The sequence below is a fragment of the Drepanopeziza brunnea genome, assembly GCF_022702325.1.
Source record: "Drepanopeziza brunnea f. sp. 'multigermtubi' strain 214-2 chromosome Unknown ctg3, whole genome shotgun sequence".
Lineage (NCBI taxonomy): Eukaryota > Fungi > Ascomycota > Leotiomycetes > Helotiales > Drepanopezizaceae > Drepanopeziza > Drepanopeziza brunnea.
Window position 1 is genome coordinate 3,394,301 of NW_027094066.1, and position 26,804 is coordinate 3,421,104.

The following is a 26,804-nucleotide window of genomic DNA, read 5'->3' on the forward strand; positions in this document are numbered from 1 at the left end:
TTTCCGAGCGGTTCATTCCTATATATCTCTCCACGGTATCCACGGGTATCCACAATAATCAGGACCCCTACGGATACGCCACGAACTGCACGTGCCTCTCCCCACCTACCCCGTGCCCCTTGCCTCCCCCTTCTTCTCTTAAAAACTCCCCGTCCGGATGCAAACATCCCTTTCGATCCCCATCCCCTTACCTACTAACCTCTCGATCATCCACTCAGAAAGCTCAGAAATGGGCCTAGAATAGATAGGCCCGGATTATAGTTCAGTCCGTTGACGGTTGGTCTAATAGTTGGGGTAGCAACAACAACGTCAACCCAGAAGGACCCTGTCGATCATCATCGTCACCTGCATGTCCCGTCTGACGCTAAGTAGTTATCTCAAACCTGGTGTAAGTAAATACAAATATGAATACAAATAGTAGTAAAAATACAGATGGATGAACTCTGACTTGATGTGACCATGGAAAGCCAGCCGCCGGGCTGGCTTGGCAAGGGGTAAAAAGAAAATAAGAAGTGGATGGTGATTCACCTTGCAACTCTATCTTTTTTTATATACATCATGCCCGAGTTTGTACACGTCTTGAACTCCGTAATGCTATCTACTCATGTACGTCAACAATGTAATGGACATCATCTCGTATCGACGTGACACCACGGCGGACGGGAAGGGGATGACGACATCTCATCTGGGAAGCTCATGTTTTGTTTACATGTTTCGTTTCATCTTTGTCTTCCGACTTGATACGACAACAAAGCCGATCATTACTTTTTCATAGATAGATGGCTAGCATTATCCTGCATTGCAATATATGCGAAGTAGCTTGCACAAAAACACAAAACTAATAATACCTACAGTATTATTGACAAAAATATAACATCAACAATTCTAGAACAACACTGATCTCATCTCCTGCCTAAGCGAGGGTGCATAAAAGGAAAGGACGTATGCCAGACCCAGAATTACATCATCCACTCACTGGCCAGACCCTGCCTGTACGTACCATATGCGTACAGCCAGCCAATCACGGACCGTGGAAAGGAGAGACAGGTCGGAGGCGGGAACAAATCTGCTGCCGATCGCTTAGCCATCTACCGGTACTCCCGTATTTACTTACGCTTGCACACACGCACGTACGTACGCACAGCATGAGGTTCAAGCCTCTTACCCACCGGAGCTAAGACCAACGTACTAGTAAGTACGTAGTAAGTCACAAAAATGCCCGAGTGGAGAAGAGGGAAAGCTTGGTTTTGCTTAGTTGAGTCTGGGTGTGGGTTTGGGGTTTTAGGATCGATCGCTATCGACGACGACGAAGAAGAAATAGGAAGGGTATATAATACCTATGAGTAAAGATGAGGCGGGCTGGTTGATTATCTACTTACTTACCCTGGATAGAACGAAAGCGATACGATACGGGCTCAATTTTCCCCTCCCCCACCTCCTTCTCAATTCCCCGCTGCTGCTGCTAAGTAAGGTAATTACACCACGTACCTAAAACCAATGGTTGTAATGACGCCAGCTCAATATGTTTGAGGATAGCAGTGATATACTTCGTAGAGGACTAGAGGACTGGATTCTATCTCGTACAGACACGTATCCCAGCCGTGAGTCTATCCGTAATACAATTCAAGTCCGGCTCGAATATCCGCTGGATGTATGATTCCGATTCCGATGCATTTGCTTCTGGCTAGCTAGCCACCCAGCTACCTTATGCTAATTGGATTCTATAGGTAGTAGTATGACATCGGGATCGGGGAGGATCAGCCCGCCCCCTTTTGACACTCAACCTAGCCTAGAGCAGATTAGAGTAGACAGAAATAGAGAATTTAGGTATGTTAGGTATACCGCAGTATATCATATCAAGCAATTCGTTTTCTTTGGTCGGGGAGGTTTTTTTTTAACCCGTTGAATTCCTCGTTTACCTCAAGTATACATCTTACAAAGTATATCTTATATATCGCTAACTGTACTCTTCATCAGAGCCGTGAGTAATTAAGTGATTGAATAAGGAAATAAAAGAAGTCAGCACCTATGTTTCTCTAGATCCACTATCCCTTTTCTACCAGGCTCTAATGATCTTCAGACTCCATCTACTATTAGATATGAAAAGCTGATAGTAATCTAGACATATCCAGTCACAGTCAAGGTCTACAGCCACCTTTCACAACACATCGTCAACACCGTTACTATCATCGTCACCATCATCGTCATATCTCAAGCCTTCCTCGCTCACCCACCCACTCACCCACTCGATATTTTTCCTTGATCTCCGTAGATCCAAACAGACATCTCCTCCTTTCCCTCTCCCTCTCCCTCTCCCTCTCCCTTTCCCTCTGCAACTCCCAAAAATTAAGACGAACTACGGAGTACCGGCCTGACATCACCTCACAGCACATCACAGCGCAGCCCACAATCATCGCACAGCACATCCGCGACGACAACGAGACGAGGCGACTTAGAAATGAGGTCATGCATACACACATACATACATACATTCGCCCGCCTGCCCGCCTGCCCGCCTGCCCGCCTGCCCGCCTGCCCGCCTCACGGTCCACGCCCACGTCCCACGTCCCACGTCCACACTCAACGCAACGGCCGAGAGACCTAGCGCAAGCCAGCTAGCTAAGCTAAGCCAAAACAGCAAGCTAGCTAACCACGAATGAACAACAACGAAAAACTAAACCAAATTAAACTCCTTGACTGATTGACTGCCTGGCTGGCAGGCTGGCAGGCTGATTCTGACGTCTTCGTGCAGCTGAGGTTAGGTTAGCTTGTTCTGTGCATATTAGCTTGCTCCGGAGGTACCTACGTCTGTAGATAGCGAGTGGATAGCTAGGTAAACCAAAAAAAAAAAAAAAAAAATTACATCTCAATCCAAAATTTTTACATACACTTACATATATTAATGAGATGACAACCTATATCTTGGCGAGGAAAGGAGTCACCGTCTCGTCTCGCTTAATTACGACCCGACCTGCTCACGTACCTACGTCCTGGGATTAGAATATCTGTCTGGTTTTTGCTTCAAAGTAGGATGGAGTGGAACAGGGAAAAGGAGACCAAAGTTAGGAGTGAGCAAGAGGGATGGATATCGGGGACGCTGTATAAAATTATGAAGAGAGATGTTAGATATGGAATGGGCAATACTTTTTATTTACAGCGCTGCGCTAATCTCCTATTATACCCATGATTGTATTACAATGAATAAAGCATCAAATTATATACAAGAACAAAATTAGGGCAGGAAATACCGTGTACGCCATCTCCCCTTGTCCTGTTGACCATTTACGTCCTTTAATGTTCGACGCTATTACAACTATAACTACCGGTCCTCTTCCTCCGTGGGTGCCTCGATATACGCAGGAGTTTCTTCTCTAACATACGGTGGTCTATCACACATCAGTACACCTCAACCGTCTCACAAGCCGGAGTTTTCCTCACCTACCTGACCAAGTTCTTCGCCGCTACGATCCCGGCCGTCGCAACGGCATAGACACCCAGCAAGTTGCTCCATCCCGTCTCCCCAATACCCCGCTGGCCCACCGCCAAGGCGATGAGATCATACACAAGGCACCCCCCAAAGATCCAGTCACTTCCACTGGCCAACGTAGCGAATCCCAAACCCGTGACGACCTTGACGGCCAGTCCGGGACCCTCGTGGTTGAAATAGGCGACAGATCCGTTGTGCAGCAGGTCCAGGACCCCGATGCCTGCGAAGGTCTTGGACACGATGTTCGTGAGGACCGAAGAGGTAGAGCGCGTGTTCATGGGTGGCAAGCGCCCAAAGATGTAGTAGAGCTGAGTCAAGGAGTTGATGACGACGAATATGTTGGCCGTTTTCAAGGCCGACGCGTTCCAGAAGATCATCCAGGCTGGAAAAAGAATGCACCGTCAACACACCATTCCTCCCAAGCAAAAAAAAAAAAACACGTGACCATATCGGTACGACGAGACGTCCTAGCTGGTCTGGTCCATCCCCAAAAGGAAGGATTGATTTGATAGGAGAGAGAGAGAGAGAGCCTTACTAGCAATGCATAGATTCCCCACAGCATAATATGGCACGAAATCTACCATCTGGTTGACCTCCTGTTGCTCCTTGGCCCCCTTCTTCGGATCCAACTTCCACAAGCGATACAACCACGCCAACTGGAACAACTGTTGCGGAAAGAAGAACCCCGCAATGAAGTATGGCTGCGGAGACCAGAACGAGAGGTTGGCATCGTGCACATCTTTCATGTTAGGGGAGGACAGCATGCCGTACTGCTGCGCAGCAAAGTCGACGAGGAAGGACGCGGGGGCGACCCAGCGGGCGGTAGAATGCGAGATGCCCATGGCGAGCGTTTTGTCTGTATGGGAGTTTATTCGAAATGGGATCGGTGGTGTTGGTGGTGTTTGTAGGTGAGAGACTGGAATTGAGAGTCTTTGTTTTGTTTGGGATGGCGAGGTTGATATGGAAGCAACCGCCTTGTCATACGGATGAGCCAAGTCATGATGTCAACACCTTTAGCCGAGCCCTCGGCCTCGGGTTTTGCCTCGTCCGAAGTCCGGATTTGGTAAATACTTTGGCATGAGCATCCTGTCTACTTCACGAAATTCTCTTATGATTACTTTCGTCTCGACTTCATTCTAGATTCGGGCTTTCTCTTCACAAGCGAAGAACAATTAAGCAATCGACATCGATCGAGCCAAGACTTGAGCTATCGTCACGTGCCCTAATAATTTCTATCCCGGGAGCATGGATGGGATAGGTAATTCAGGATGCGTTACTGGTTGGTTATCCAGGCGAGAAACACGCTCGATGCGGCCTCTCCTAGAGAATGGAATCTGCCTCGTCTCCTCCGGGTTATTCCACTCCTGCGCTATATCGCGAGTCGCATTGCCAACCTTCGTCCGATTTATCCCTAAGGCAGAATTCGGTAACATGCAATATGTCGTGCAGATGGGCTCACAAGGGGTGCTGCGGGCACGATTGGCGTGGGATGGACAACGCAATTGCATATGCAATACCACAAGTCACGCCACAAATCTCATGATATCCAGACTTCCGTGCAGAACTTGATGATGCCTGAGGGAGGTATTAGTACTTACGGCTATGATCGGTCTTGGTCTTCATCAACATCTGCTCTCTTGTCACCTGTACAAGTACTACTATTTCCTCTCTCTCAACCCGTAATACAAGCACCGGCATGTCGAACTCTCATCCTATGCAACATATCTCTCGAGACGCTCTACACACAAGCCTCGAAGCACGAATCCAGTATCTTCACAGTTTCCTGGACTTCAGCAGCAGTAAGCAAGAGCCCAGCATCACCGCCTCATACCTCATCCACTGCTAACCTGGCCTTGCAGACGATGTCGAAGCACTGGTCTCAGGCGCCAAGTACATCAAGGCTCTGATTCCGACCGTCGTCAATATCGTCTACAAGAAACTCTTACAGTTCGACATCACAGCTCGCGCATTTCAGACCAGAAACACGAGTTTTGAAGGGCCCATGGATGCCAAGCTCAGCGAGGACAGCCCGCAAATCGTGCATCGAAAGATGTTCCTCCGAGCCTACTTGATCAAGCTGTGTTCTGACCCGACGCAAATGGAGTTTTGGGAGTACCTGGACAAAGTCGGGTAAATAAACGAACCATCTCCCCTTGCCTCTGCATCTCAACATACGGAAGCTTACAGATAACTACAGCATGATGCATGTTGGTCTCGGTCGCGCTCATCCCCTTCACGTGGAGTACATTCATCTCGGCGCCTGTCTCGGATTTATTCAAGACATCATGACCGAGGCCATTTTCTCTCATCCTAAGCTCTCTCCGGACCAGAAGGTCGCACTCGTCAGAGCCCTGGGAAAGATCATCTGGATTCAAAACGACCTGTTTGCCAAGTGGCATATTCGGCACGGTGTTGAGTTTGCTCTTGATGATGATGAGTTTGTGATTGAGATGAAGGAGGGCCACGTACGCGGAAAGAAGAAGATTCTGGCCACGGTAGACGGCGGCGGCGAGGAGGTAGTATCGCTTCCCCGGCCTGGAGCCTGCCCGTTCGGTGGGATCGACGAGAGGGCTGGCTTGGTCGAGAAGGGGGTCGAGGAGACGGCTACTTGAGTATCTACCAATATCAACTCTAATATTCTCCGGATCAGATCAGACCGAGCGGAGTAGGTAGTGGAATGTGAGATGTGAGATATAAGATGCGAGATGCGAGATGCGAGATGCTGGTCCCAGTTCTCGAGTTCTGCGATATACTTTGTATCATGTTATTAGGATGACCAACCATCTTTGAAGATTCTTGTCTTGGCGCGGGAGATGGGCGTGGCATCGTCACCGTTACAGGGGAGGGGGTCGGAGGGGGTAGGTAAGTCGACGACCCCGCCATCATCCGTATACTGAACTCATTTTCTCTTCTTCTTCCTCATCCAACTTCACCTGACACTCCCAGACTCTACACCTCTTCAAATCTCTACACCCTACAACTCTACAGACTCTACAGCTCTACAGACTCTACAGCTCTACAACTCTACAGCCCATCATGGCGGCGACGAACGCGCCCCTCTTCCTCGCCTGGAGCGTGGCCGTGGTTGTACTCTTCATGGCTACGCCAGCAGCAGCTTTCGGCGCGGGAGATATCGTCGATCTAGCAAAGGTAAGCCTCCTCACCTCATATCATCACATCACATATATATATTATCATATCATATACAAATGTATATATACTCACTCCCACGGCAATCAACTGACATGATTACGCCGCAGATCAATGCCATCAACTACCGCCATGGAGACATCGAGAATACCCTCCTGGAGCTGATGATAGTCGCGGGCGGTAACACGAAATTCGACAAGCTCGACGTCAAGCGTGTGTACTTTGGGAACTGGCTCCGCGATTACTCTCAGGCCATCGATGTCGGTGGACTGAAGCAGCTTCCTGCCGAAACCATCCGTATCTTGCTTTGGTGTCTTTCGTTCCTCACCTTTGGCTACGCTACCGGTGAGTTTGAGGTCACCGCCGAACGACTCGGCTGCTACCGCCCGGAGGAGCACATCGACAACCCAAAGGTAAACAGACCAATCGCATTGTCCTCATGGTTGTTTGGGGCCTTCCACGGAGCTGACTCAGACCTAGGATTACGCCGACAATATGGATGCTCGCCAATACGACCAGCGCCTCCGTGGTCCAGTCGACGAGGGCAAAGAGCTTGCAATCGACCCCGAAACTGGGCTGAAAGTGTATATCGCTTCTGAGAATGCGGGTTGCCAAACATCTGCTGGTCTCGTCCGCGACCTGTTCGAGAGGAGCATCGAGCTTGGCCGCAAATACAACCGTGACCACAACAAGGATGATTTCTACGAGGCACTCCGGCTCTTGGGCACCGGTCTGCACTGCCTGGAAGGTCCGTACTCCCCATTGTGTTCAACAGGGCGAGACTAATCAGTAAATCCACAGACTATGCTGCTCACTCCAACTACACAGAGCTTGCTCTCCGTGAGCTTGGTGTGGATGCATTCCCTCATGTTGGAAGAAATACAGAAATCGAGGTCCGAGGAAAAAGAATCTTCCCACTTGTCACTGGAACCTTCGGTATGACCGATTTCTTGCACTCGGTCGTCGGTGAGATGGGAGATAAGGTGGCGCAATCCGAGATCGAGGGTCTAGAGTCCCAACTCAACAAGGCCAGCGAGGACGATGAGAAAAACGATCAGACATCGGTCCTCAAAGGTATCCTGGATAACGTCCCTTGGGACCTACTTGAAGGAGACGGAAAGCCCGACACAAACAAGGCCGATGAGCTCAAGCAAGCTGCCGCTGCCAAGAAGCAGGAGACACAGCAGAACCCACTGGACCGCAACGCCTCGCTGGGAGGTATCGACATCGATCAAGCCAAGGGCCAGGCCCAGCAGACGCTCAAGGATATGTACCCCATTCTCGAATTCCACGATCAAGTCATGAAGGGCGTCACCGAGGTCATCTCCAAAGTCCCTGGCCTGGATGATCTTCTTGAGAACATGTCAGGTGCTCTGCAAATCTTCATATTCTCTCTCTTGGCTCCATACGTCACCCCAATTATCGCCCAAGCCCGTGTTGAGCTCAAGTCTGGATCGGAGGGTGTCCTGAAATCCAGCGAGAAGGGTCAATATGAGGTCTTTGAGAACGACAACTTCACCGACCCAACTCACTCTATGCTCTCCAAGGACCATTTCTCCAACGTTCTGAACACGGTTGCGGGACAAATCGCTTGTGCCACTGTCAAGTTCGTTGTTCCCCACATCGTCGATTCTTGGAGCGATGAGGGCAAGGATGTTCGCCAAACCATCGATGATATCCTGCAGGTGTTCCACCACCCTGCCCTTCGTGAAGAGAACAGAGAGGGCCAGATGGCCATGTTTGAGACCGTCAAGCAATGGTGGGAAAGCAAGGATGAGTCTGAGCAGCAGCACTACAAGGAAATCCTGAGCACCCAAGGTGTCAAGGACAACAAGAACCATGAGGGGGAGGATGCCCAGGGCGGTGGGCACTCTCACGGTGCTCCTGCCAAGAAGAAAAAGGAGAACGAGTTTGTGCCCTCTGCGCAGGAGGGTGCTTCTGTTCTGGAGGAAGTCACTAGTGGAATTGGTGGCATGTTTCTGAAGAAGACGGGTCTGGACAAGAAGCTTGGAGTGGAGGTTGAAAATGAGCCGAAATCCTCGTATGGTCGCCAGGATAACGAGGAGAGTTCTTATGGCCGTACTCAGCACTCTTCAGGCCGAGACGATAACGAACAATCTTCATATAGTCGCCAGGACAACGAGACGAGCTCGTATGGTCGCAATCAACAGTCGTCGCGCCGCGATGACAATGAGGAAAGCTCCTTCGGACGCAGCGAGAACACCTACGGATCTGGCCGTCAAGGTCGCAACGACGACGAGGAAAACTCGAACACGTATGGAAGTGACCGCCGCCAAGAAACTAGCGAGAATACCTATGGCCAATCAGGACGTTCAGGACGTGAATATAATGAGCAGAGCTCGTACGGTGGAGGTAGAAATCAGGAGAGTGAGAACACCTATGGTCAATCTGGCCGCTCGGGACGTGGAGATGACGAGGGCAATTCGTACGGTGGAGGTCGTTCTGCACGCAATGAGGAGAACACGTATGGTGATTCTGGACGTTCAGGATACTCTGGACGCGGCGAGAACGAGGCGAGCTCATACGGAGGCGGTCGTTCGGGACGCGGCGATAACGAAGAGAGCCCCTATGGTGGTGGCCGATCCGGACGCAACGAGGAAAGCGAAAACACTTACGGCCAATCTGGCCGCTCGGGCCGCGGTGACAACGAGGAGAATTCTTTCGGTGGTGGAAACTCGTACGGACAATCTGGTCGTTCAGGTCGTGACGACGAGGAGAGCTCGGGCTATGGACGCGGTGGCCGTGATAATGACGAGTCTTCTGGTTACGGTCGTGGTGGACGTGATAACGAGGAGTCTTCTGGTTACGGTCGCGGTGATCGTGATAATGACGAGTCTTCTGGTTACGGCCGTGGTGGTCGTGATAACGAGGAGTCTTCTGGTTACGGCCGTGGTGGTCGTGATAACGAGGAGTCTTCTGGTTACGGTCGCGGTGGACGTGATAACGAGGAGTCTTCTGGTTACGGTCGCGGTGGACGTGATAACGAGGAATCTTCTGGTTACGGTCGCGGTGGTCGTGATAACGAGGAATCTTCTGGTTACGGTCGCGGTGGTCGTGATAACGAGGAGTCTTCTGGTTACGGTCGTGGTGGACGTGAAGAGGAATCCTCAGGTTACGGCCGTTCCGGACGTGACGATAACGAAGAGAGCTCAGGTGGCTACGGACGTAGCCAGGAGCGTGGAGGTGGAAGACGCGGATATGGCGAAGAAGAGGATAACTTCAATTCGAGATACTAGGCTAAGCGTGGGATGCGAGGCGAAGCGTTGGTATTTGAGGATATGCGAAATTGGAGAGGAGCGGACTCCTGAGGACTTGCACACATCAAGCTTTAACTGAAAATACATATATACGGACCACTATCATGATCACCTCTCGTACGGAGTGATCCCACCCTTTATCCTGCGTCTCTCATTTCATTCCTCATTACCAACTCTCGCAGAAATCATCTCTCTACCTAGTCTAGATTTCGAAACCAGCAGTATTGAAACTTCAATCCCGGAATCCACTCACTCACTCACCCCTTCATCTCTTCCTTCTTTCCCATACACTTTTTTTTTTTCTTAAATCAACCCTATGAATCCCCTCCCCTCCCACCACTTCCAATAACACTGCGAGGAAAGGCATGGTGGTTCGATTCAGCTAGGTACGGCTCGGATTACTTACACTATTGTTTATCAAGTATAGTCTTATTTTTATTTCAGGTCCTGACGGACAACGAGTAGTCGGTCGAATGACCGTCTCAAAAAGTCAAGGACCATCTTTACTTTACAAGAGACGGTCTGAAGACGGTGCGTCGACCGTTTGAATAACCTCTTACCTGCTTTCACGGAGGGGAGCTATTACTATCGTTTATATATATTCATCTGTATACATACGAAGTCTGCACATTTCCTTAACCTACCTAACCTACCTCCTGACCTGACCTGACCTAATCCTAACCTAGATATCTCAACCAGTAAGCCATCGGGAATGGGTAAGCTCACTATACCTACCGGTACTACCTGCGTAAGTCTACCTTCCTGGGACATACCTAGCCTACCTATCAGCCGATTAATCAATCTGATTACACCAGATTCAAGTAGAGTTAAACTCTCTTCCTCTCTCCGTGCTCTCTCTCGCTACCGTACTCTCGCTACCGCATTCTCGCTACCGCAAACCCTGAAACATCCGAGAGAGGGGGGAAAAAAAAAAGCGGAGTCGCAGGATAACCTCTCTGTATGGAGGTGACCTCCCCCCTCCCCCTCTGTCTGTATCTATATTAGGAACAGAGATAAGTACCTAGGTAGGATAAGGAGGATAAAACCCCCACGGAAAGACGAATCCGACAGATGCGGAAGATAGAAAAGATCGTGTCTCGCTCATTTATTCATTCATTTATTCGTTCATTCATATATAGGTAACCAACAGAGCCATTAAATCTACAGAAAGAAAGAAACATAGTAGATTGATTTTTTTCTTTCGATTTTCAAGGGGTTTCGAGGATTTTCGAGGATCGTACTACGCAGACGGCAAGACTAACAGACAGACAGACAGACAGACAGACAGGCCTCCTCACCATGGCAGCGGAGCAGGTTCCAGTTCCTGATGGCCATCCAGAGGTTGACTGGTCGGTTTGGGAAGCAGCTGGGGAAGGGGACGGTATGTTTGATTGTGAACCTCGCTCCGTCAAGTGACCCTCCAACCCCTCATACATATATACCTTATACACATACCTACATATATACATACATATACAAATGCCTCAGATCTCAATCCTCCCTCCCTCCCAATACCCAATCGAGAAGGGGAAAAAAATCCGAAAACTGACTCTACTCTCTCTCTCTCTGACTGCATCCAACTTACCTACCGAACAAAAAACTAACTAACCCCATCCACCAGTGCGCTCCCCCTGCCCCATGCTAAACGCACTCGCGAACCACCACATCCTCCCACACTCCGGGCGCGGCATCAGCAAACCCCAGATCGTCAGCGTCCTCACGCAGATCCTCAACCTCGGGTCGGGGATCGCCGCCCTCTTCGCCGCCGGCGCGCTGAAGGCGGCGCCCGAGCCGGGCGCTGACACCTTCGACCTCGACCACCTGGCCAAGCACGGCCTGGTCGAGCACGACGTGAGTCTGACGCGCAGCGACGCCGCGCTGGGCGACAACAACACTTTTGACGCGGAAGTGTGGCGCGAGGTCATTGGGAGCTATGGGGACGCGAAGGAGACGAGCTTCGAGAGCGCGAGTAGGGCGAGGTATGGGAGGATGGTGAGCGCTAGGGAGGCGCACCGGGCGGCTGGGAAGGAGTTTGAGTATGGGGTGAAGGAGTTTATTCTGAGTGAGTGGTGGTGCGATGGTAGTGTTAGGGGGGGGGGGGGGCGGGAGTTACTTAGGTACCCTTTTGATTTTTAGGAGAGATTGCTGATGTCGGGTTAGGTTATGGAGAAAGTGCGCTTTTTCTCGGGATCCTGGGGGGTGCGGAGGATGGGAAGATTCCGTTGGAATATCTGAAGGTGCTTGTTGGTAAGTCTTATGCCTTCGTCGCATTCCCCTGGGTTGGAGTTTTTGAGATGTGATTATGCTATAAGATGCGGATGCAGATGCTGATGCTGATGCTTGAGCAGAGCAGGAGAGAGTCCCGTTCAAAGAGGGCTGGCGGCCGCTCAAGCAACCTCTTTCACAATCCCAGATGAATCATCTCATCTTCAGTCTGATGGCTGCAAATGAGCACAAAGCTGCTGAAGCTGCCGGCGTGGGATTGGGAACGATGCATGCTGTTACTAATGCCGTGACGAGCGTGCTTCCTACGCATTGCAATCTTATGTGATGGATCTTGGGGTTCTTGGTCTTGCTTTGCGGAATATTTTTTCTGCTTGCACTTGGGACATATAAGGTCTGAAATTTGAACTGAAGCCCTGGTATGTGGACTACGCAGAGATAGTAGATTGGGTCCGAATCGTGAGTTAGCAATGCCAGGTCATTTTCCAGCTGCAATCGAGGTCTACCTGGTCCTTTTCGGCTTCTGTTGCCTCTCGCCTGTCTGAAAATCCCCTTTCCTATACGTCGTCAATTCTGGGCACAGTCGTGGAAACGATAATCACTTGATGCCTAGCTCCACGCTCTCGATTTTTACTGTGTTTCCTTAACTTGGGCATATGTACAAGCCCTTCAGGTTGTCTAGATGTATTTATACGGGTTCATGATCCCGTTCTACACCATCAGTCAGCTTGAATTCAGTGAGTCCTTCGCCTCCCCAACTTACCGGATCATACAATTCCTTGATCTGCCTCATCAACCGAATCATCGTGTCGCTCCGACTATATCCTATATAATTCTTTTTCGCCAGGCCCAGCCCATGCTCCGCACTAATACTGCCGCTCCGCCGTTCAATCCACTCGTATACAAACGGTTCCAGTACCTTCTCAACCCTCTTATCGTACCGCCTGACCGGAACGTTGAGATGCAGATTCGAGTCTCCCATGTGACCGTACCCTACGACATCTACGACAGGATGCTCATCAGTGTCGCCCATGAGCCCTGATTCCTGCATCTTCTTCTTGGTCTCTTCGACGAGCGCGTAAAGATCGTTGATTGGGATCGAGAGGTCATATTTGTAAACACCGCCCCAGTGGCCGAGACACTCGGGTACGCCTTCTCGCCAGCCCCAGAGCGCCCTTACCTGAGTTTCGTCTTGCGCAAGGACACCATCGAGAACGATCTCCTTCTCCATTACGTGCTCGAGGAATTTCTCAAGCTTCTCGTTGTCGTGCTCAGCGTTGGAGCCAGACGTCTCGATTAAGCAGTAAAACGGATACTCGTTTTCCAAGGGTCGCTTGTTGTTGGTTACCTTGTGCACGAGGTCTTGGGAGTGTCCATCCATGAGCTCGAACGCAGAGAGGATCTCAGAGAGCTGGCCTTTGGCTTCTTTGAAAGCATGTTGGACTTTCTCATAGGATTCGAGGCCGAAAAATGCTACATTGATAGCCTTTGAGCGTTGGGGGCAGATTATTGAGATGCCGGTTATGATGCCAATCGTGCCTTCGCCACCGATAAATAGCTGCTTGAGGTCGTAACCCGTGTTGTTTTTCCGTAATTTAGATAGGTCATCGACAATGGTTCCGTCTGGCAGTACTGCTTCAATACCAAGTACATTGCCATGAAGACTTCCATACCGCAGTAGTCTCAGGCCTCCAGCGTTCGTGGCAACATTACCTCCGATATGACAGGATCCCTTAGCTCCAAGGTCTAACGGGAAGATGTAGCCTTTCTCGGCGAGATAGTTGTCGGCCACTTCCAAAATAACACCAGCATCCACAACCAGAGTTCCAGAAACGTCATCAAAAGACCGAATCTCGTTCATCCGGCTCATATTAATAACAATCTCGTCAAATACTGGCACCGACCCTCCAACCAAGCCAGAGTTTCCTCCTTGCGGCACCACAGCTAACATATTGTCGTTACAATACTTTAACACCTTGCTAACCTCGTCCGTCGACCCAGGCTTCAGCACCAGTTTCGTGTGTCCCCGGTATTTTCTCATCCAATCCCCGTTGAATGGCTCTATATCTTCAGTAGCATCTTTCGTGACGCCATCTATAACTGCAGAGTCCTTGCCTAGCAGTTCTTTGAAGAAGTTGACATGCTCAGGAGTGAGCTCTGCAAATCTCGAGTCGCGCTTGATTTCTGGATAGGTTTCGGATGTGAATTTTATGGTTTTTGACGAGCCGGTTGTGCCTTTGGATACGCCTTCGGTTTCTTCTGTTGATGCTGTGCTTTGGTGTCGAATTTGGGGGAGAGCTACTCGAGGGAATGGAGCAGAGAGAGCTGGAATTCGGGCTCGACGGAGGGCGAGACTTACTCGCGATCGAGTAGCCATCGTGGATAAGGCGAAATGATCCAAGGCAATTGTTCAATTCTTGTTGCAGAGAGCGAGGTTATGGAATTGGTGAATAGATACGTACTGAAAGTCTTTGCCACGGGTGAAGCTCGGCTCATCAGCTCGCGAGGCTGAGGCTGTGGTTGCATAAAAATAGTGCAGCCCCGCCTTGAAACTATGCAAGATGGAAGAAGGCAAGGCGTCTGTCAGTCCAGCTTTCGACGTTCATCTTCGGGAATAGCTTCGACCCAACTCAGTTCAACTCAACTCAATCCACACAGCATAATCGCCACTCCTTCCCCGAGCTTCTTCTTCTCAAGCTTATATTAAGGTGCCAACCGATCGCGTCTCTGACGACTCCTCCACTTCCAAAAACCATACCCAGACCCCGATCTCCTCCTCGCATCCGCCATGTCGGAACGAAAGGTCCTTACCAAGTACTATCCTCCCGATTTCGATCCTTCCAAGATCGTCCGCTCGCGCGCGCCCAAGCAAGCCGGGCCCAAGGTACAGACTGTCCGTTTGATGGCGCCATTCCCTATGAAATGCACCGCATGTGGAGAATACATCTATAAAGGCCGCAAGTTTAATGCGCGCAAAGAGACAACGGAAGAGAAATACTACTCTATCCCCATCTACCGGTTCTACATCCGATGCACCCGATGTTCTGGCGAGATCACTTTTAAGACCGACCCCAAGAACATGGACTACGAGTGCGAGCGAGGCGCAAAGAGAAATACCGAACCATGGCGGATGAATGGCGCTGGCAAGCAGGAAAGTGACGAGGAGCGACTGGATCGGCTGGAGCGAGAGGAGGAAGAGAAGAATGCTATGCAAGAGCTCGAGACTAAGACCTTGGACGCTAAGCGGGAGATGGCGGTTGCAGATGCCTTGGACGAAATTCGGACTCGCAACGCCCGGAATGAGAGGCTGGGGAAGGACGGCGTCGAAGTCACAGTCACGCGCGAGAGTATCGACGAGGAGAGGCGGAGACAAGACCAAGAGGACGAAGATGCTGCTCGACAGGCTTTTATGAGACGGCACGAGGCTATGGAGGAGATTATCGAGGACGACGGGGATAACGACGATGGTGGCGTTGAAGCTGCACCTCCGATCACGAAAGCCGAGGCCTTGGAAATGCCGCCACCCAGCTTTAAGAGGGTAGTGAAAAAGAAGAAGGACCATGCTGCTGCTCTGGGTATCAAGAAGAAGCCATCCCTAGTTTGAATCGATTAGCTTGGGTGCAATAGGCAGCTGCATAGAAGTGAGTTCCATTGTTATCATGTTGGAACATGGTACTTGGCGCTAATAGAACATATTTGCAACTTGACCATTCTCAATTGCCCGCCGCCTAGCTCCCACACTCTACGGAGGCCTGATTTCCGTCCTGGTGCAAGGATGCATTGTACCAGTGGGCCTCGTAGGTACCTTCTCTACCATCTGTTTCGTATTTAAACCACTTTCTCTCAAGGCGTCACCTCTACCCGCGTACAAGCACTAGATGGTAGAAACCCCAGAGGGCAGCATCGGAGCCCCGTCAGTTACCAGAATACATGTATCCTTACCCGGTTGCAATCAGAAGAGCGTAAGGAGACCGCCTTCGTTAGCAAACGGGTCGGCCCGGGGGATTTTTGGTAGTGAAATATTCTGCCATCGATTCTGCTATATAGGGCAGGCAGGGGTGAAGGCGGTGACCTAAATTGGCTCCTGCACTTCCGTACGTACTACCGGTACTATTTTCTTTCCCCCTGGGGCGTGGAGCCGAGCTTCCCCCTTGCTGTTTAACCGCCGCATTCGCAAGCGCAACCGCGACGGTTTATCTACCCCACCTCAGCGGAAATGATATCTTCCGAATCGGGACATTTCCTTCCTAGGGCTTGCTGACCGCGGGGTAATCAATCCACCCCGCACCTTGGCATGGGCCTTCTTCTCGCCGGATCCTCCAGTCGATCGGTCCCTCCCTTACCCCTTACCCCTTACGTACGTACCTACCTCAAGGACAATACAGTACATACCGGTACTACTACATATGGCATTCTGCCTGAGCTGAATTTCAATGATGACATGGCACCTTCTGTCCACCCACCCCCATCGAGTCCTTTCTGCCTGAAGTTGGCCGGCCGGTTAGTCATCCAGTCATTGAGTTCCAGTTCATCTGCAGCTCCTGGTGACCCTTTGCATACTATCACTATCACAAGACAAGATCCATCCTCGAAGTTTCCCAGCTCTGCCTTTTGCCTAAAGTCGGGTCGAGTCAAGTCCACTCCTCTCTACCCAGTCGATTTCCGAACCTCGCTTGCACTTGGTAGGTAGGTACCTAGGTAGTAGGTAGGTAAGTATGAATAAAAAAACCCGAATACCCGCCAGCCAAATGGCACCAAACGGCCACTCCAGTCCGGGTTGAAGAGCGAGATACCTCGATAGATCTCTCTTTTCGTTGCCTCCAATACATCCATCTCGAATAAGGCAAGCAGGCAGGCAAGCACAATGTGGCCATTGCTGTGTGTCCTACCATTGCTGGGCCTGGCTGTGGCGGAAGATGGACTGGCGGGAGTAAGGACACAAATCCGACACAACATCTCGCTTGGTGTTTCGCTTCCACTACACACAGACACACTGCTGACTGCCATGTACCGGTAGTGGTTACGGTATGCACCGCTCGCCGATCGCTCAACCATCCCCCAGAGCCTGCCCTCGAATCTCGTAGCACTCAGCAGCGCGGAGGACAGCCCAGTCTTCACGGCTGGCGTGGAGATCCGAGCCGGCTTTCGAAGCATCTTAGGCCAGACTCTCGACTCAAATTCAGACTCAACAGAGCGATCGTCCACCGTCATCGTCGGCACGCTCGATCAGTACGTCGAGAGCTTCGGAAATACAACCACCGTTCCGAGTCTGGGCGAGGAGGGGTTCTGGCTCAACATTGAGGCCGACGCCGTCCAGATCATCGGACAAGATGAACGCGGTGCGCTGTACGGCGCGTTCGAGTACCTGTCACGACTTGCGCAGGGGGATTTTGCGCCCACCAGCTACAGCTCGAGTCCCAGGCAACCGATTCGATGGGTGAACCAGTGGGATAGCATGGACGAGACGGCTCACCTGGGCAGTGTTGAGCGTGGCTACGGCGGGCCGTCCATCTTCTTCGATGATGGCTTCATCGTTCCCAACTTGACCCGGGCCTCCCAGTATGCCCGTCTCCTGTCATCGATCGGCATCAACGGCGTGATCGTCAACAACGTCAATGCAAACGTGACCCTATTCCAAGATGTGAACATCGACGGACTGGGCAGGATTGCCGAGGCCTTCCGACCGTACGGGGTGCAGCTCGGGCTGTCCGTCAATTTCGCGGCTCCAGAAAGCTTTGGAAACCTCCCGACCAGTGATCCCTTGGATCCTTCCGTCATAACATTCTGGGAAAACATAACCACCAAGCTCTATGAGCGGATTCCCGACATGGCAGGATATTCGCTTGTATGTAGTCACCAAGATTCAGTATTATGTTTTGGACTGTTCCAAAAACCCCCCCCCCCCCCCCCCACTTCGCACCTGATTGACGAAGCATCGCTAAATCCCAACTTAGAAAGCAAACACCGAGGGCCAACCGGGCCCGTTGACCTACAATCGGACTCTCGCCGACGGAGGCAATATGCTCGCGAGAGCTCTCAGCCCTCACGGGGGTAATCTGATCTATCGCGCATTCGTCTACGATTCCATTGGACTCAATTGGACCAACTGGAAAGATGATCGTGCCAATGCGGCGGTGGATTTCTTTGGGGACCACGACGGGGAGTTTGAAGAGAACGTGATTGTCCAGATCAAGTATGGACCCATCGACTTTCAAGTGCGAGAACCCGTCTCGCCACTCTTCTCGCGACTGAAGAACACGAACGTTGGGTGAGTACCCCGACCTCCACCACCACATTCTTACCCCAGACCCACGTGACAGATGGGCTGACTGTCTCTGAAGCATCGAGTTGCAGGTGACTCAAGAATACCTGGGCCAGCAAACCCACCTGGTATACCTTGCCCCGATGTGGAAAGTAACCTTGGACTTCGATCTGCGAGTCGATGGGGAGGAATCACGAGTCGGCGATATCATCTCCGGTGATAGATTCGGCCGACCGCTGGGAGGATCCGCTGCTGTCGTCAACGTCGGCACGAATACGACATGGCTCGGAAGTCACCTGGCGATGTCGAACCTGTACGCATACGGTCGGATGGCCTGGGATTATACCACCGACCCTCAAGCAGCCCTCGAAGACTGGATCCGGCTGACGTTCGGTCCCGACCCCGCCGTCCTCGATGTCATTACCAAGATGTCGATGGAGTCGTGGAGGGCCTACGAGAACTACAGCGGAAACCTCGGCATCCAGACCCTCACGGACATCCTGAATACCCACTTTGGGCCGAATCCCGCTTCGCAGGACAACAACCGATACGGGCAGTGGACCCGCGCAGACGCCGACACCATTGGGATGGACCGTACCGTGTCCAACGGCACTGGGAATTCCGGACAGTACCCGCCGGAGATCGCGGCTATGTACGAGAGTATCGAGACCACGCCTGACGACCTCCTGTTGTGGTTCCACCACGTCCCCTACACGCAGGAGCTGAAGTCCGGAAAGACGGTTATCCAACACTTCTACGACGCGCACTACGAAGGCGCCGCGACGGTGCAGGCCTGGCTCCCGCTGTGGGAGTCCCTGGAAGGCCGGATCGACGCACAGCGCTACGAGGCGATCCTCTTCCGGCTGAGGTACCAAATGGGCCACTCGCTCGTGTGGCGCGACTCGATCAGCAACTTCTACTTTAACAAGTCCGGCATCGCTGATCGGGCCGGGCGCGTCGGCAACTACACCTACCGCATCGAGGCCGAGGATATGACACTGCGCGGGTACGCGCCCGTGGCGGTGACGCCCTTCGAGGCGGCGTCGGGGGCCCACGCCATCGTCACGACGTCGGCCACGGTGGCGGGGACCGCATCGGCCCGGAGCCCGTTCCCGGACGGGACGTATGACCTGGCGATCAACTACTTTGACCAGACGGTGGGGCGGGCGCGCTACGAGGTGTTGATTAATAACGCGACCGTCGGGCGCTGGACGGGCAACCTCGAGGACCAGTTCTATCACGAGCCGTTCACGTCCCTGGACGGGCTTTCGGCGACGCGGGTGACGTTCCCGGGCGTGGAGATCCAGGCCGGGGATGAGATACGGGTGGTGGGCACGCCGGACGGGAAGGAGATGGCGCCGCTGGATTACATCTCGGTGCTGCCGCAGGGGGTGGTGGACTGAGGGTGGGGGGTGAATGACCTGGTATGGGTGAGATGAACATATCTTTACTGTGTTCTATGATTGTGGTGTTGACGAAATGGAATGGATCTATGGATACTTTGATTTGTGGTTGTAGTGTTAATGAAATGGATCTATGGATAGTTTGATATGGCTGTAGTGTTCATGAAATGGATCTATGGATAGTTTGCTTTGTGGTTGTGGTGTTGACGAAATGGATCTATGGATGGTTTGCTTTGTGGTAGGTGGTATTCATGACACGAACATCTTTGCTTCATGGTGAGACGACGATGACGACTGCGAAGAAGAGGAAGGGAAAGCGTAGGAAAGGCGAGGAAACGGCAAATCACGCCGTGCTGTGCCGTGCTGTGCCGTGCCGTGCCGTGCCGTGCCGCCGCGTGGCTGGTTTTGCGAGCTGGTTTTGCGGGCTGGTTTTGCGGGCTGGTGACCTGAAAGGAAGGAAGGAGGAGGGAAGGGAAGTGAAGTGAAGGAAGGAAAAACTGTTTCAGCGGGATTGGGATTGGGATTGGGATTGGGATTCAAAGGGGGTTGGGGGGGGGGTTGGGGTTGGAGGGGTTGAAGCTCCTCTTCTTCTGAGCCCGCGCTCGGATGGATGGATGGATGGTTTGTTTGAATGGATGGGTGTCTGGATGGATGGTTGGATTTCTTTGCTATCAGTGTCAGTGTCGGTCAGTGTCGGTGATTCGGATTGGTAAGGTCAGGCAGGTCAGGTCAGGCAGGCAGGTCACGGGGGTGGTGACGTCGGAGTGGGAGCGGGAGTGGGAGTGGGAGCGGGAGCGGGAGCGTGGATGAAACGGGAGATGTCGTGGGCGGGATGGGACGGGATGGGACGGGATGGGGGATGGGGGATGGGGGATGGGGATGAGTTGGGATGCGAGCTGAAGATGATGGAGGAGGAGGAGGAGGTGGATGTTTTCGGTGTTGTGTGTGTGTGTGTGTGTGTGTGTGTTATGCCATGCTATGCTATGCTATGCTATAGGCGGGGGCTATGTTTAGTCAGTCAGTCAGTCAGTCGGTCGGTCGGTCGGTCAGGTCGGTCGGTCAGGTCGGTCGGTCAGGTCGGCTTTTTCACACCGCCACACCACCGCCACACCGCCACACTGCTGCACTGCCATAGGTACTGCCATGCGGCCATGCTACCATGCTGCCATGCTGCTATGCTGCCATGCTGCCATACTGTCCTTTGTGCTTTCGCTGTCGCTGTCGCTGTCGGTTTCGCTTTTGCTCTTGCCACTACTTACGTAAGTCCCGTCGGTCGCGCAGGTTGGTGTGTAGTAGGTGTGTCGTAGGTACAGTACAGTGCAGGACCCCTGTGTCTGTTCTGTTCGAGCCTCACGTCTCACTGTGGATCTAAGCATTTGACGCTTGAACAGGGGGGGTCGGGGTAGGGGTAGGGGTAGGGGTGGGGAGGGGAGGGGAGGCGGGGGAATCGGAAATCGGGATGATTGTGAAAGTAAGTCTCGGTTGGGTAAGGTATGTAGAAGTAGTAGTAGGTACCTATTTAAGGTATGTAAGGTAGAAGAAGTATAAGTATGTGTAAGGTACAGTACTGTATGTACAGTAAGGTGTAAGGTATGTATTTAAGGTATGTAAGGTACCGTATGCAAGGTACCGTATATAAGGTACGAAAGGTAGTTGGAAATAAACATGATCGGTACTGTAATTAGGTACTGTACTGTACAACTACGTAGTGTGCGGCGTACGGAGTGTGCGGAGTGACTACGGTCCAGTCCAGTCCGGAGATAAAAAAAGATACGCGCTTGCTCTAGCGTGGCGTGGTTAGCGTTGTTAGCGTGGCCTTGAGACAGACACACAACGCAGCTAGCCCAGCCCAGCCCGCTGGTTTTCACTCCTGTCATCTTGTTTGTTGTTTGGTTTTGGTGGCCCGAGGGCCCGTTGGATGGCCGATGGTGGTGGATGGATGAAGCGCCCGTCAGTCAGCCAGCCAGTCAGGTGCGGGCGATGAGGGCCAATCAATCAATCAATCAATCGATCGGGTTGGCTTAGTCAGTCAGTCAGTCAGTCGGGTTCCCCATTCGTACTGTACTGTAGCACTGCGTTACGGACACGTAGTACTACGTAAATCCTCCCTCGTTTCACCAATGGGTCGCTCTCGCTCTCCCTCTCCCTTCCGATCCTGCAATTCCCTGCCGGTCAATTAATCGATCAAATCAAATCAAATCAAATCAAATCCAACCAATCGATTCATTCATTCATTGATTCATTCTTCCCGCTCCTTGCGCAGACGCGCATTCCCGAGTGCCAGCCAGTCAGTCCGTCACGTCAGGAGATGTAGGAGTGGATTTCAGATCCCATCACATCACGCATCCGTCTCTTCCAGCGCTACGACAGTCCGTACAATACTTCCCAGCCCGCCAAGCTCCCATCCCGCCAAGCTCCCATCAATCATCCAAGCTCTTGATGATTGGATTGGACTGGATTGGATTGGATTTTTGGCATCTACCGTACGTAGTAGTACTACGTACGTTATACCGTAGGTCCGGTGCCACTACCACTACCGCTTCCACTACCACCCCTCGACTCGCCCGGACCCCATGCCAGAAACAAGAAGAGGGGGGGGGTGCAAGGCCCTGCCCAAGCTTTTTGGTTTTACCTTTGACTGCGGCTCTGGACTTCTTTGGCTTTCGGGGATAAGATGGATACGCACGATGGATGATCATCGATGATCAGCCCCCCCCCCCCATCTCCAGTCCCCAGTCCCGCCCGCTGCTTCACCTTCAGCTCCCATCTCCCAGTCGCCGCCCCAGAGGCAAAAGGGGGCACGGCACAGCTGAAAATCCTGAGACTTGCGACATGCGCGCGTTCGCTATGTTTGGGGCTTGGCTTATGGGTCGGAGCTTATTGGTCGGTGGGGGAAGGGCGGGGCGGGGCTGGGTGGGGCTGATGGTGGGGGCTTGGGGCCAGTGGGGCCAGTGGGGTCAGTGGGGTCAGTGGGGCCAGGGTGGTCGGTCAGATCAGATCAGATCATTCCGTCGACCAGGATCCGGACCAGGACCAGGAAACCATGGTGGGACCCTGACCCGTTGCCTTCCTCCGTACAGCTACCGGTACAGTACAAGCAGGCCAAAATCAAGACATCCATCCCCCAATATCCACCCACAATTATAAAGATGGCCGGTGACCCCCCCCTTCACCGGATCTTCGTCAGATCCCTTGGCATCCTTCTATTTCTGGGTTCCTGCATTGGTGGCTTCTCGGCTGTTTTTACTTCTTCTGCTTCTTCTTCTTCATTTTCAATACATCTTCTTCTTCTTCCGCGTACACATTCCCCTTCGCCCTCCCTCACCTTCTTACATTCCTCCTCCTTCCTCCTCGGAGCTAGCTGCCTGGGGCAGACCGCGATTGATTGCTTCGGAGACGCGCACTTCTTGAGACATTCTGACATTCAGACATTCATTCAACCCATTCAACCTATTCATCCTATTCATCTCATTCATCCCATTCATCCTATTCATCCACACATACCTGCCTGTGGCAGCGCGAAGACGTGATTCAGAATACAAACAAACACTCACATTCTTTGACTGACGGGAACCGAGCTCGAGCTTTCGAGCGGCCACACGCATACACACACACACATACGGAAGACCCATTCACGGCCTCACTCACCCGTCAGGAACACAAAACCATACAAATACCACGGGCAACAGCCCTCTGCCTCCATCGTCCGGCACGAGTACTCTCAACAGCAGCAAGAGCAACCACCACCACACCACCATACTCTCACCCACCGCCATGCGCACTTCAACTCCCCTCCTCGTCCTCTTCGGACTCGCAGCCCGCGCTAGCGCACACGTCAAGATGACCTCCCCCGTGCCCTTCGGCGCCTCCAGCCTCAACAACTCCCCCCTCCTCGCCGACGGGAGTGACTTTCCCTGCAAGCAGCGCCCCGGCGTCTACGATGCTCAGGGCGCCAGCAATATCTGGCCCCAGGGCTCCACCCAGAGCCTCGCCTTCATGGGCAGCGCCGTGCACGGCGGCGGCTCCTGCCAGGTCTCCGTCTCCTACGACGAGGCCCCCACGGCCAGCAGCACCTGGAAGGTGATCCACTCCATCGAGGGCGGGTGCCCCCAGAAGGGCGTCGCCGGCAACAGCGGCGACAACGCGGCCCAGATCATCCCCGACACCTACCCCTTCAAGATCCCCGAGGCCCTGCCGACCGGCACCGCCGTCATGGCCTGGACCTGGTTCAACAAGGTCGGCAACCGCGAGATGTACATGAACTGCGCCCCCGTCACCATCACCGCCGCGAGCGCCCAGCGTCGCGACGACGACGGGATGGAGGCGCCGCGGAACGACACGCAGCTCGGCGAGCGCGACACGGCGGGCTTCGATGCGCTCCCCGACATGTTCACCGCCAACATCGGCAACGGCTGCGGGACCGTCGACTCGAGCGATGTCCTCTTCCCCAACCCCGGGGACTCGGAGGAGAAGGACGGGGGGAATACGCCCAATGCCACCGCGCGGCCGACCGGTGGCGCGTGCAAGAAGGGGGGTGCCGGCGGCGGAGGGGCGGCGGCCACGACGGGCGTCGGCCCGGGAGCCACCCCCGTCGCGTCGTCGTCCTCGCCATCCCCCACGCCCACCAACGCCGCCGGTGGCCCCGGCGGAGTCGCGGGTGTCCCCGGCGGAGTCGCAGGCCTCCCCGGAGGGGTCTTTGCGACCGTCCCCCCATACGCCGCCACCCCCGCTCCGGACGCGCCCGCGGCGACGCCGACGCCGACGCCATCTGCGCCGATGGCGCCTCCCGTCCCCGCCGCCTCCCCGCCCGCCGCCAGCCCAGACGCGTCCCCCGGCAGCCCGACGGGCGCGGGAACCGCCCACGTGGCGGGCAGCGCCTGCCCGATCGAGGGCATGTGGGAGTGCATCGACGGCGGCCTGTCGTTCCAGCAGTGCGCGAGCGGGACCTGGTCGGTGGTCCAGCCGGTCGCGAGGGGCACGCATTGCGCCGTCGGGCAATCGGCCACCATCAGCCTCAGCAAGGCGAAGCGCGCCATCCGCTTCTCGAGCGAGCACCTCCGGCGCCATCACGCTCATCACTTCCACCGGTCGTAGTACCGCTCCAGGTCCGGATCCCCTCATGCGCCGGTCGATGTTGGGGACCTGTCGCTCGTTCTTGGATTGGTTGTGGCGTCTGGGGAGAGACGAGGTGGGGCGGCATTTCTTGTACATACATACCCATTTTTTTTGGTTTTCTCTTTTGCATTTCCCGTCATGCATCTGTTGGAGTTCTTAGCGAGGGGAAGAAAGTAACGAGGCAACGAGCGAGCGCGCGGGAGATTTACACGATACATGACGCACATGATACACGATATGAGATGCGATCCAGGCAACAAGACTAGAGATTTTTCATTTGGGATTTTGAAGAGGAGAGGAAGAGAAAAGAGGCAATGGATATTCGATGAATCAAGACTTTCTCTCTGCATCCTGACCGTGCTTTGTATCCTGACCGTCCTATTGTGCTTCCTCTTTGAATTCCTCTAAAACCGTCTCTTGGAATCCAATGTGCCAAGTACAAGACGTGAGATGAGATGTGATGAGATGTGATGAGATGAGACGTGATATGATGAAATGAGATGAGATGAGCTGAAATGCGCTGAGATAACCCAGCTACAATGACGTCATACCTTACCCACCTCACCCACCTTACCCACCTCACCTCACCTCACCTCACCCACCTCACCTAACCCTGCCAACGCGACGATCCCCATCATCCATCCATCAACTTCTCTTTCTCCCTCTTCTCTTGCAAATAAAAACTTCCGCTCATTCTTCACATTCCCATTCCCATTCCCATTCGATGTACCGGTACTGGTAGGTATCTATCATTAATGATACATACATGTAAGAAGGGTGGCGGGATGTGAGATGATGTGAGATGGGGTGAGGTGAGGTGAGATAGCGTGAGGTGAGATGAGATGAGATATAACAACTTTAGGTTAGCTAATTGATGCTGGTTGATGTTTTTTTTTTTTTTTTTTTTATGAAAGGTGTGCTGCTAGGGTGGCTTCGGAGTGGGTAGGTACTGGTAGGTATTTATCCGCTGTGTTAGAATATTTTTTTTTTTTCTTTTTTTTTGGGGGATGATGTTTGGGTTTGGAAGGTGTTGGTTGGGGGGATCTTGGGTATGGTGCTGTATTGGTAAGTAGGTAAGTAGGTAAGTGTTGGTGTGTGGTTAGTTATTTATTTAGTTGTTTACTTTGCTTGATTGCTTGCCGATTTATTAGTAGGTGACTGAGTAAGTTAATAAGTTAATAAGTGAGTAAGTACAGAGAGCGTTGCAACCCCCCTCCCCTTCCCCCCTTCCTTTTTTTTTTTTCTTCTTTTCTTTTTCTTCTTTTCTTTTCCTCCCCCTTTTAAGGAGATTAAGGAGCGAATGAATAAGTAAACGCACGAACGAATAAAGGAGGGGAGGGAAGGGATAGATACAGATACAGATATGCTATGGTATGGTATGCTATGGTATAAGGGCCGCGTAAGAGTCTATTGATCGGGGGGGGAGGGGGGATTTCTCCCTTTCTTTTTTTTTTCTTAATTTGAGAAGGTTCAAGATCGAACGAATGGGCGAACGGATGAACGCGTAGGGGGGAAAAGATGCAGATACAGATACAGATACAGATGTGGTATGGGGTCCGTATGTGCTGGCCGCATAAGAGTTGGTTAGTTAGCGGGTGGGGGGAGGGTGGGGTTTCTTTTTTTTTTTTTTTTTTTTCTTAGAGTTGAAGTTGAGGCTAGAGTTGGAGTTGGATGTGTTTTGTATGTGTATGTATATGTGCGTTTATGGTTTCATAAATGTGTAAATGTGGAAGTGATAGGTTGATATATATATATGTATATATATTTGGAAAGCTAGCTAAAGTAATGAGTGGCTTGATGAAGGGAAGAGGAGAAGAGAGGAGAAGAGAGGAGCATGTCGTGTAATTATAACTATATAATTATATGATTAGCGAGAAAAGTAATGG

General features: G+C 52.4%; 8 protein-coding genes across 8 annotated transcripts; 6 read left to right on the forward strand and 2 right to left on the reverse strand.

Annotated features, from left to right (window-relative positions):
- Nucleotides 1-3,319: 3,319 nt before the first annotated feature.
- Nucleotides 3,320-4,329, reverse strand: L3040_002849 (uncharacterized protein; the record flags this gene model as incomplete). The annotated part of the gene is made up of 3 exons (XM_007294761.2): nucleotides 3,320-3,386; nucleotides 3,443-3,869; nucleotides 4,023-4,329. 3 exons carry the CDS (start codon nucleotides 4,327-4,329, stop codon nucleotides 3,320-3,322), a joined length of 801 nt encoding a protein of 266 aa, XP_007294823.2.
- An 854-nt stretch (nucleotides 4,330-5,183) lies between these two features.
- Nucleotides 5,184-6,099, forward strand: L3040_002850 (uncharacterized protein; the record flags this gene model as incomplete). Its single annotated transcript, XM_007294760.2, has 3 exons — nucleotides 5,184-5,286; nucleotides 5,347-5,617; nucleotides 5,685-6,099. The coding sequence occupies 3 exons, from the start codon at nucleotides 5,184-5,186 to the stop codon at nucleotides 6,097-6,099; spliced, it is 789 nt and encodes a 262-aa protein (XP_007294822.1).
- Nucleotides 6,100-6,523: 424 nt separating this feature from the next.
- On the forward strand, nucleotides 6,524-9,894 carry L3040_002851 (uncharacterized protein; the record flags this gene model as incomplete). Its single annotated transcript, XM_007294759.2, has 4 exons — nucleotides 6,524-6,637; nucleotides 6,748-7,050; nucleotides 7,118-7,385; nucleotides 7,439-9,894. The coding sequence occupies 4 exons, from the start codon at nucleotides 6,524-6,526 to the stop codon at nucleotides 9,892-9,894; spliced, it is 3,141 nt and encodes a 1,046-aa protein (XP_007294821.2).
- Nucleotides 9,895-11,214: 1,320 nt separating this feature from the next.
- Nucleotides 11,215-12,466, forward strand: L3040_002852 (uncharacterized protein; the record flags this gene model as incomplete). The annotated part of the gene is made up of 4 exons (XM_066155703.1): nucleotides 11,215-11,296; nucleotides 11,537-11,977; nucleotides 12,076-12,162; nucleotides 12,264-12,466. The coding sequence occupies 4 exons, from the start codon at nucleotides 11,215-11,217 to the stop codon at nucleotides 12,464-12,466; spliced, it is 813 nt and encodes a 270-aa protein (XP_066012675.1).
- Nucleotides 12,467-12,816: 350 nt separating this feature from the next.
- Nucleotides 12,817-14,515, reverse strand: L3040_002853 (uncharacterized protein; the record flags this gene model as incomplete). The annotated part of the gene is made up of 2 exons (XM_007294757.2): nucleotides 12,817-12,849; nucleotides 12,902-14,515. The coding sequence occupies 2 exons, from the start codon at nucleotides 14,513-14,515 to the stop codon at nucleotides 12,817-12,819; spliced, it is 1,647 nt and encodes a 548-aa protein (XP_007294819.2).
- Nucleotides 14,516-14,926: 411 nt separating this feature from the next.
- Nucleotides 14,927-15,742, forward strand: L3040_002854 (uncharacterized protein; the record flags this gene model as incomplete). Its single annotated transcript, XM_007294756.2, has 1 exon — nucleotides 14,927-15,742. One exon carries the CDS (start codon nucleotides 14,927-14,929, stop codon nucleotides 15,740-15,742), a length of 816 nt encoding a protein of 271 aa, XP_007294818.1.
- A 1,260-nt stretch (nucleotides 15,743-17,002) lies between these two features.
- L3040_002855 (uncharacterized protein) lies at nucleotides 17,003-19,803 on the forward strand (the record flags this gene model as incomplete). The annotated part of the gene is made up of 4 exons (XM_007294755.2): nucleotides 17,003-17,068; nucleotides 17,156-17,983; nucleotides 18,093-18,406; nucleotides 18,480-19,803. The coding sequence occupies 4 exons, from the start codon at nucleotides 17,003-17,005 to the stop codon at nucleotides 19,801-19,803; spliced, it is 2,532 nt and encodes an 843-aa protein (XP_007294817.2).
- Nucleotides 19,804-23,577: 3,774 nt separating this feature from the next.
- On the forward strand, nucleotides 23,578-24,897 carry L3040_002856 (uncharacterized protein; the record flags this gene model as incomplete). Its single annotated transcript, XM_066155704.1, has 1 exon — nucleotides 23,578-24,897. One exon carries the CDS (start codon nucleotides 23,578-23,580, stop codon nucleotides 24,895-24,897), a length of 1,320 nt encoding a protein of 439 aa, XP_066012676.1.
- Nucleotides 24,898-26,804: the final 1,907 nt, after the last annotated feature.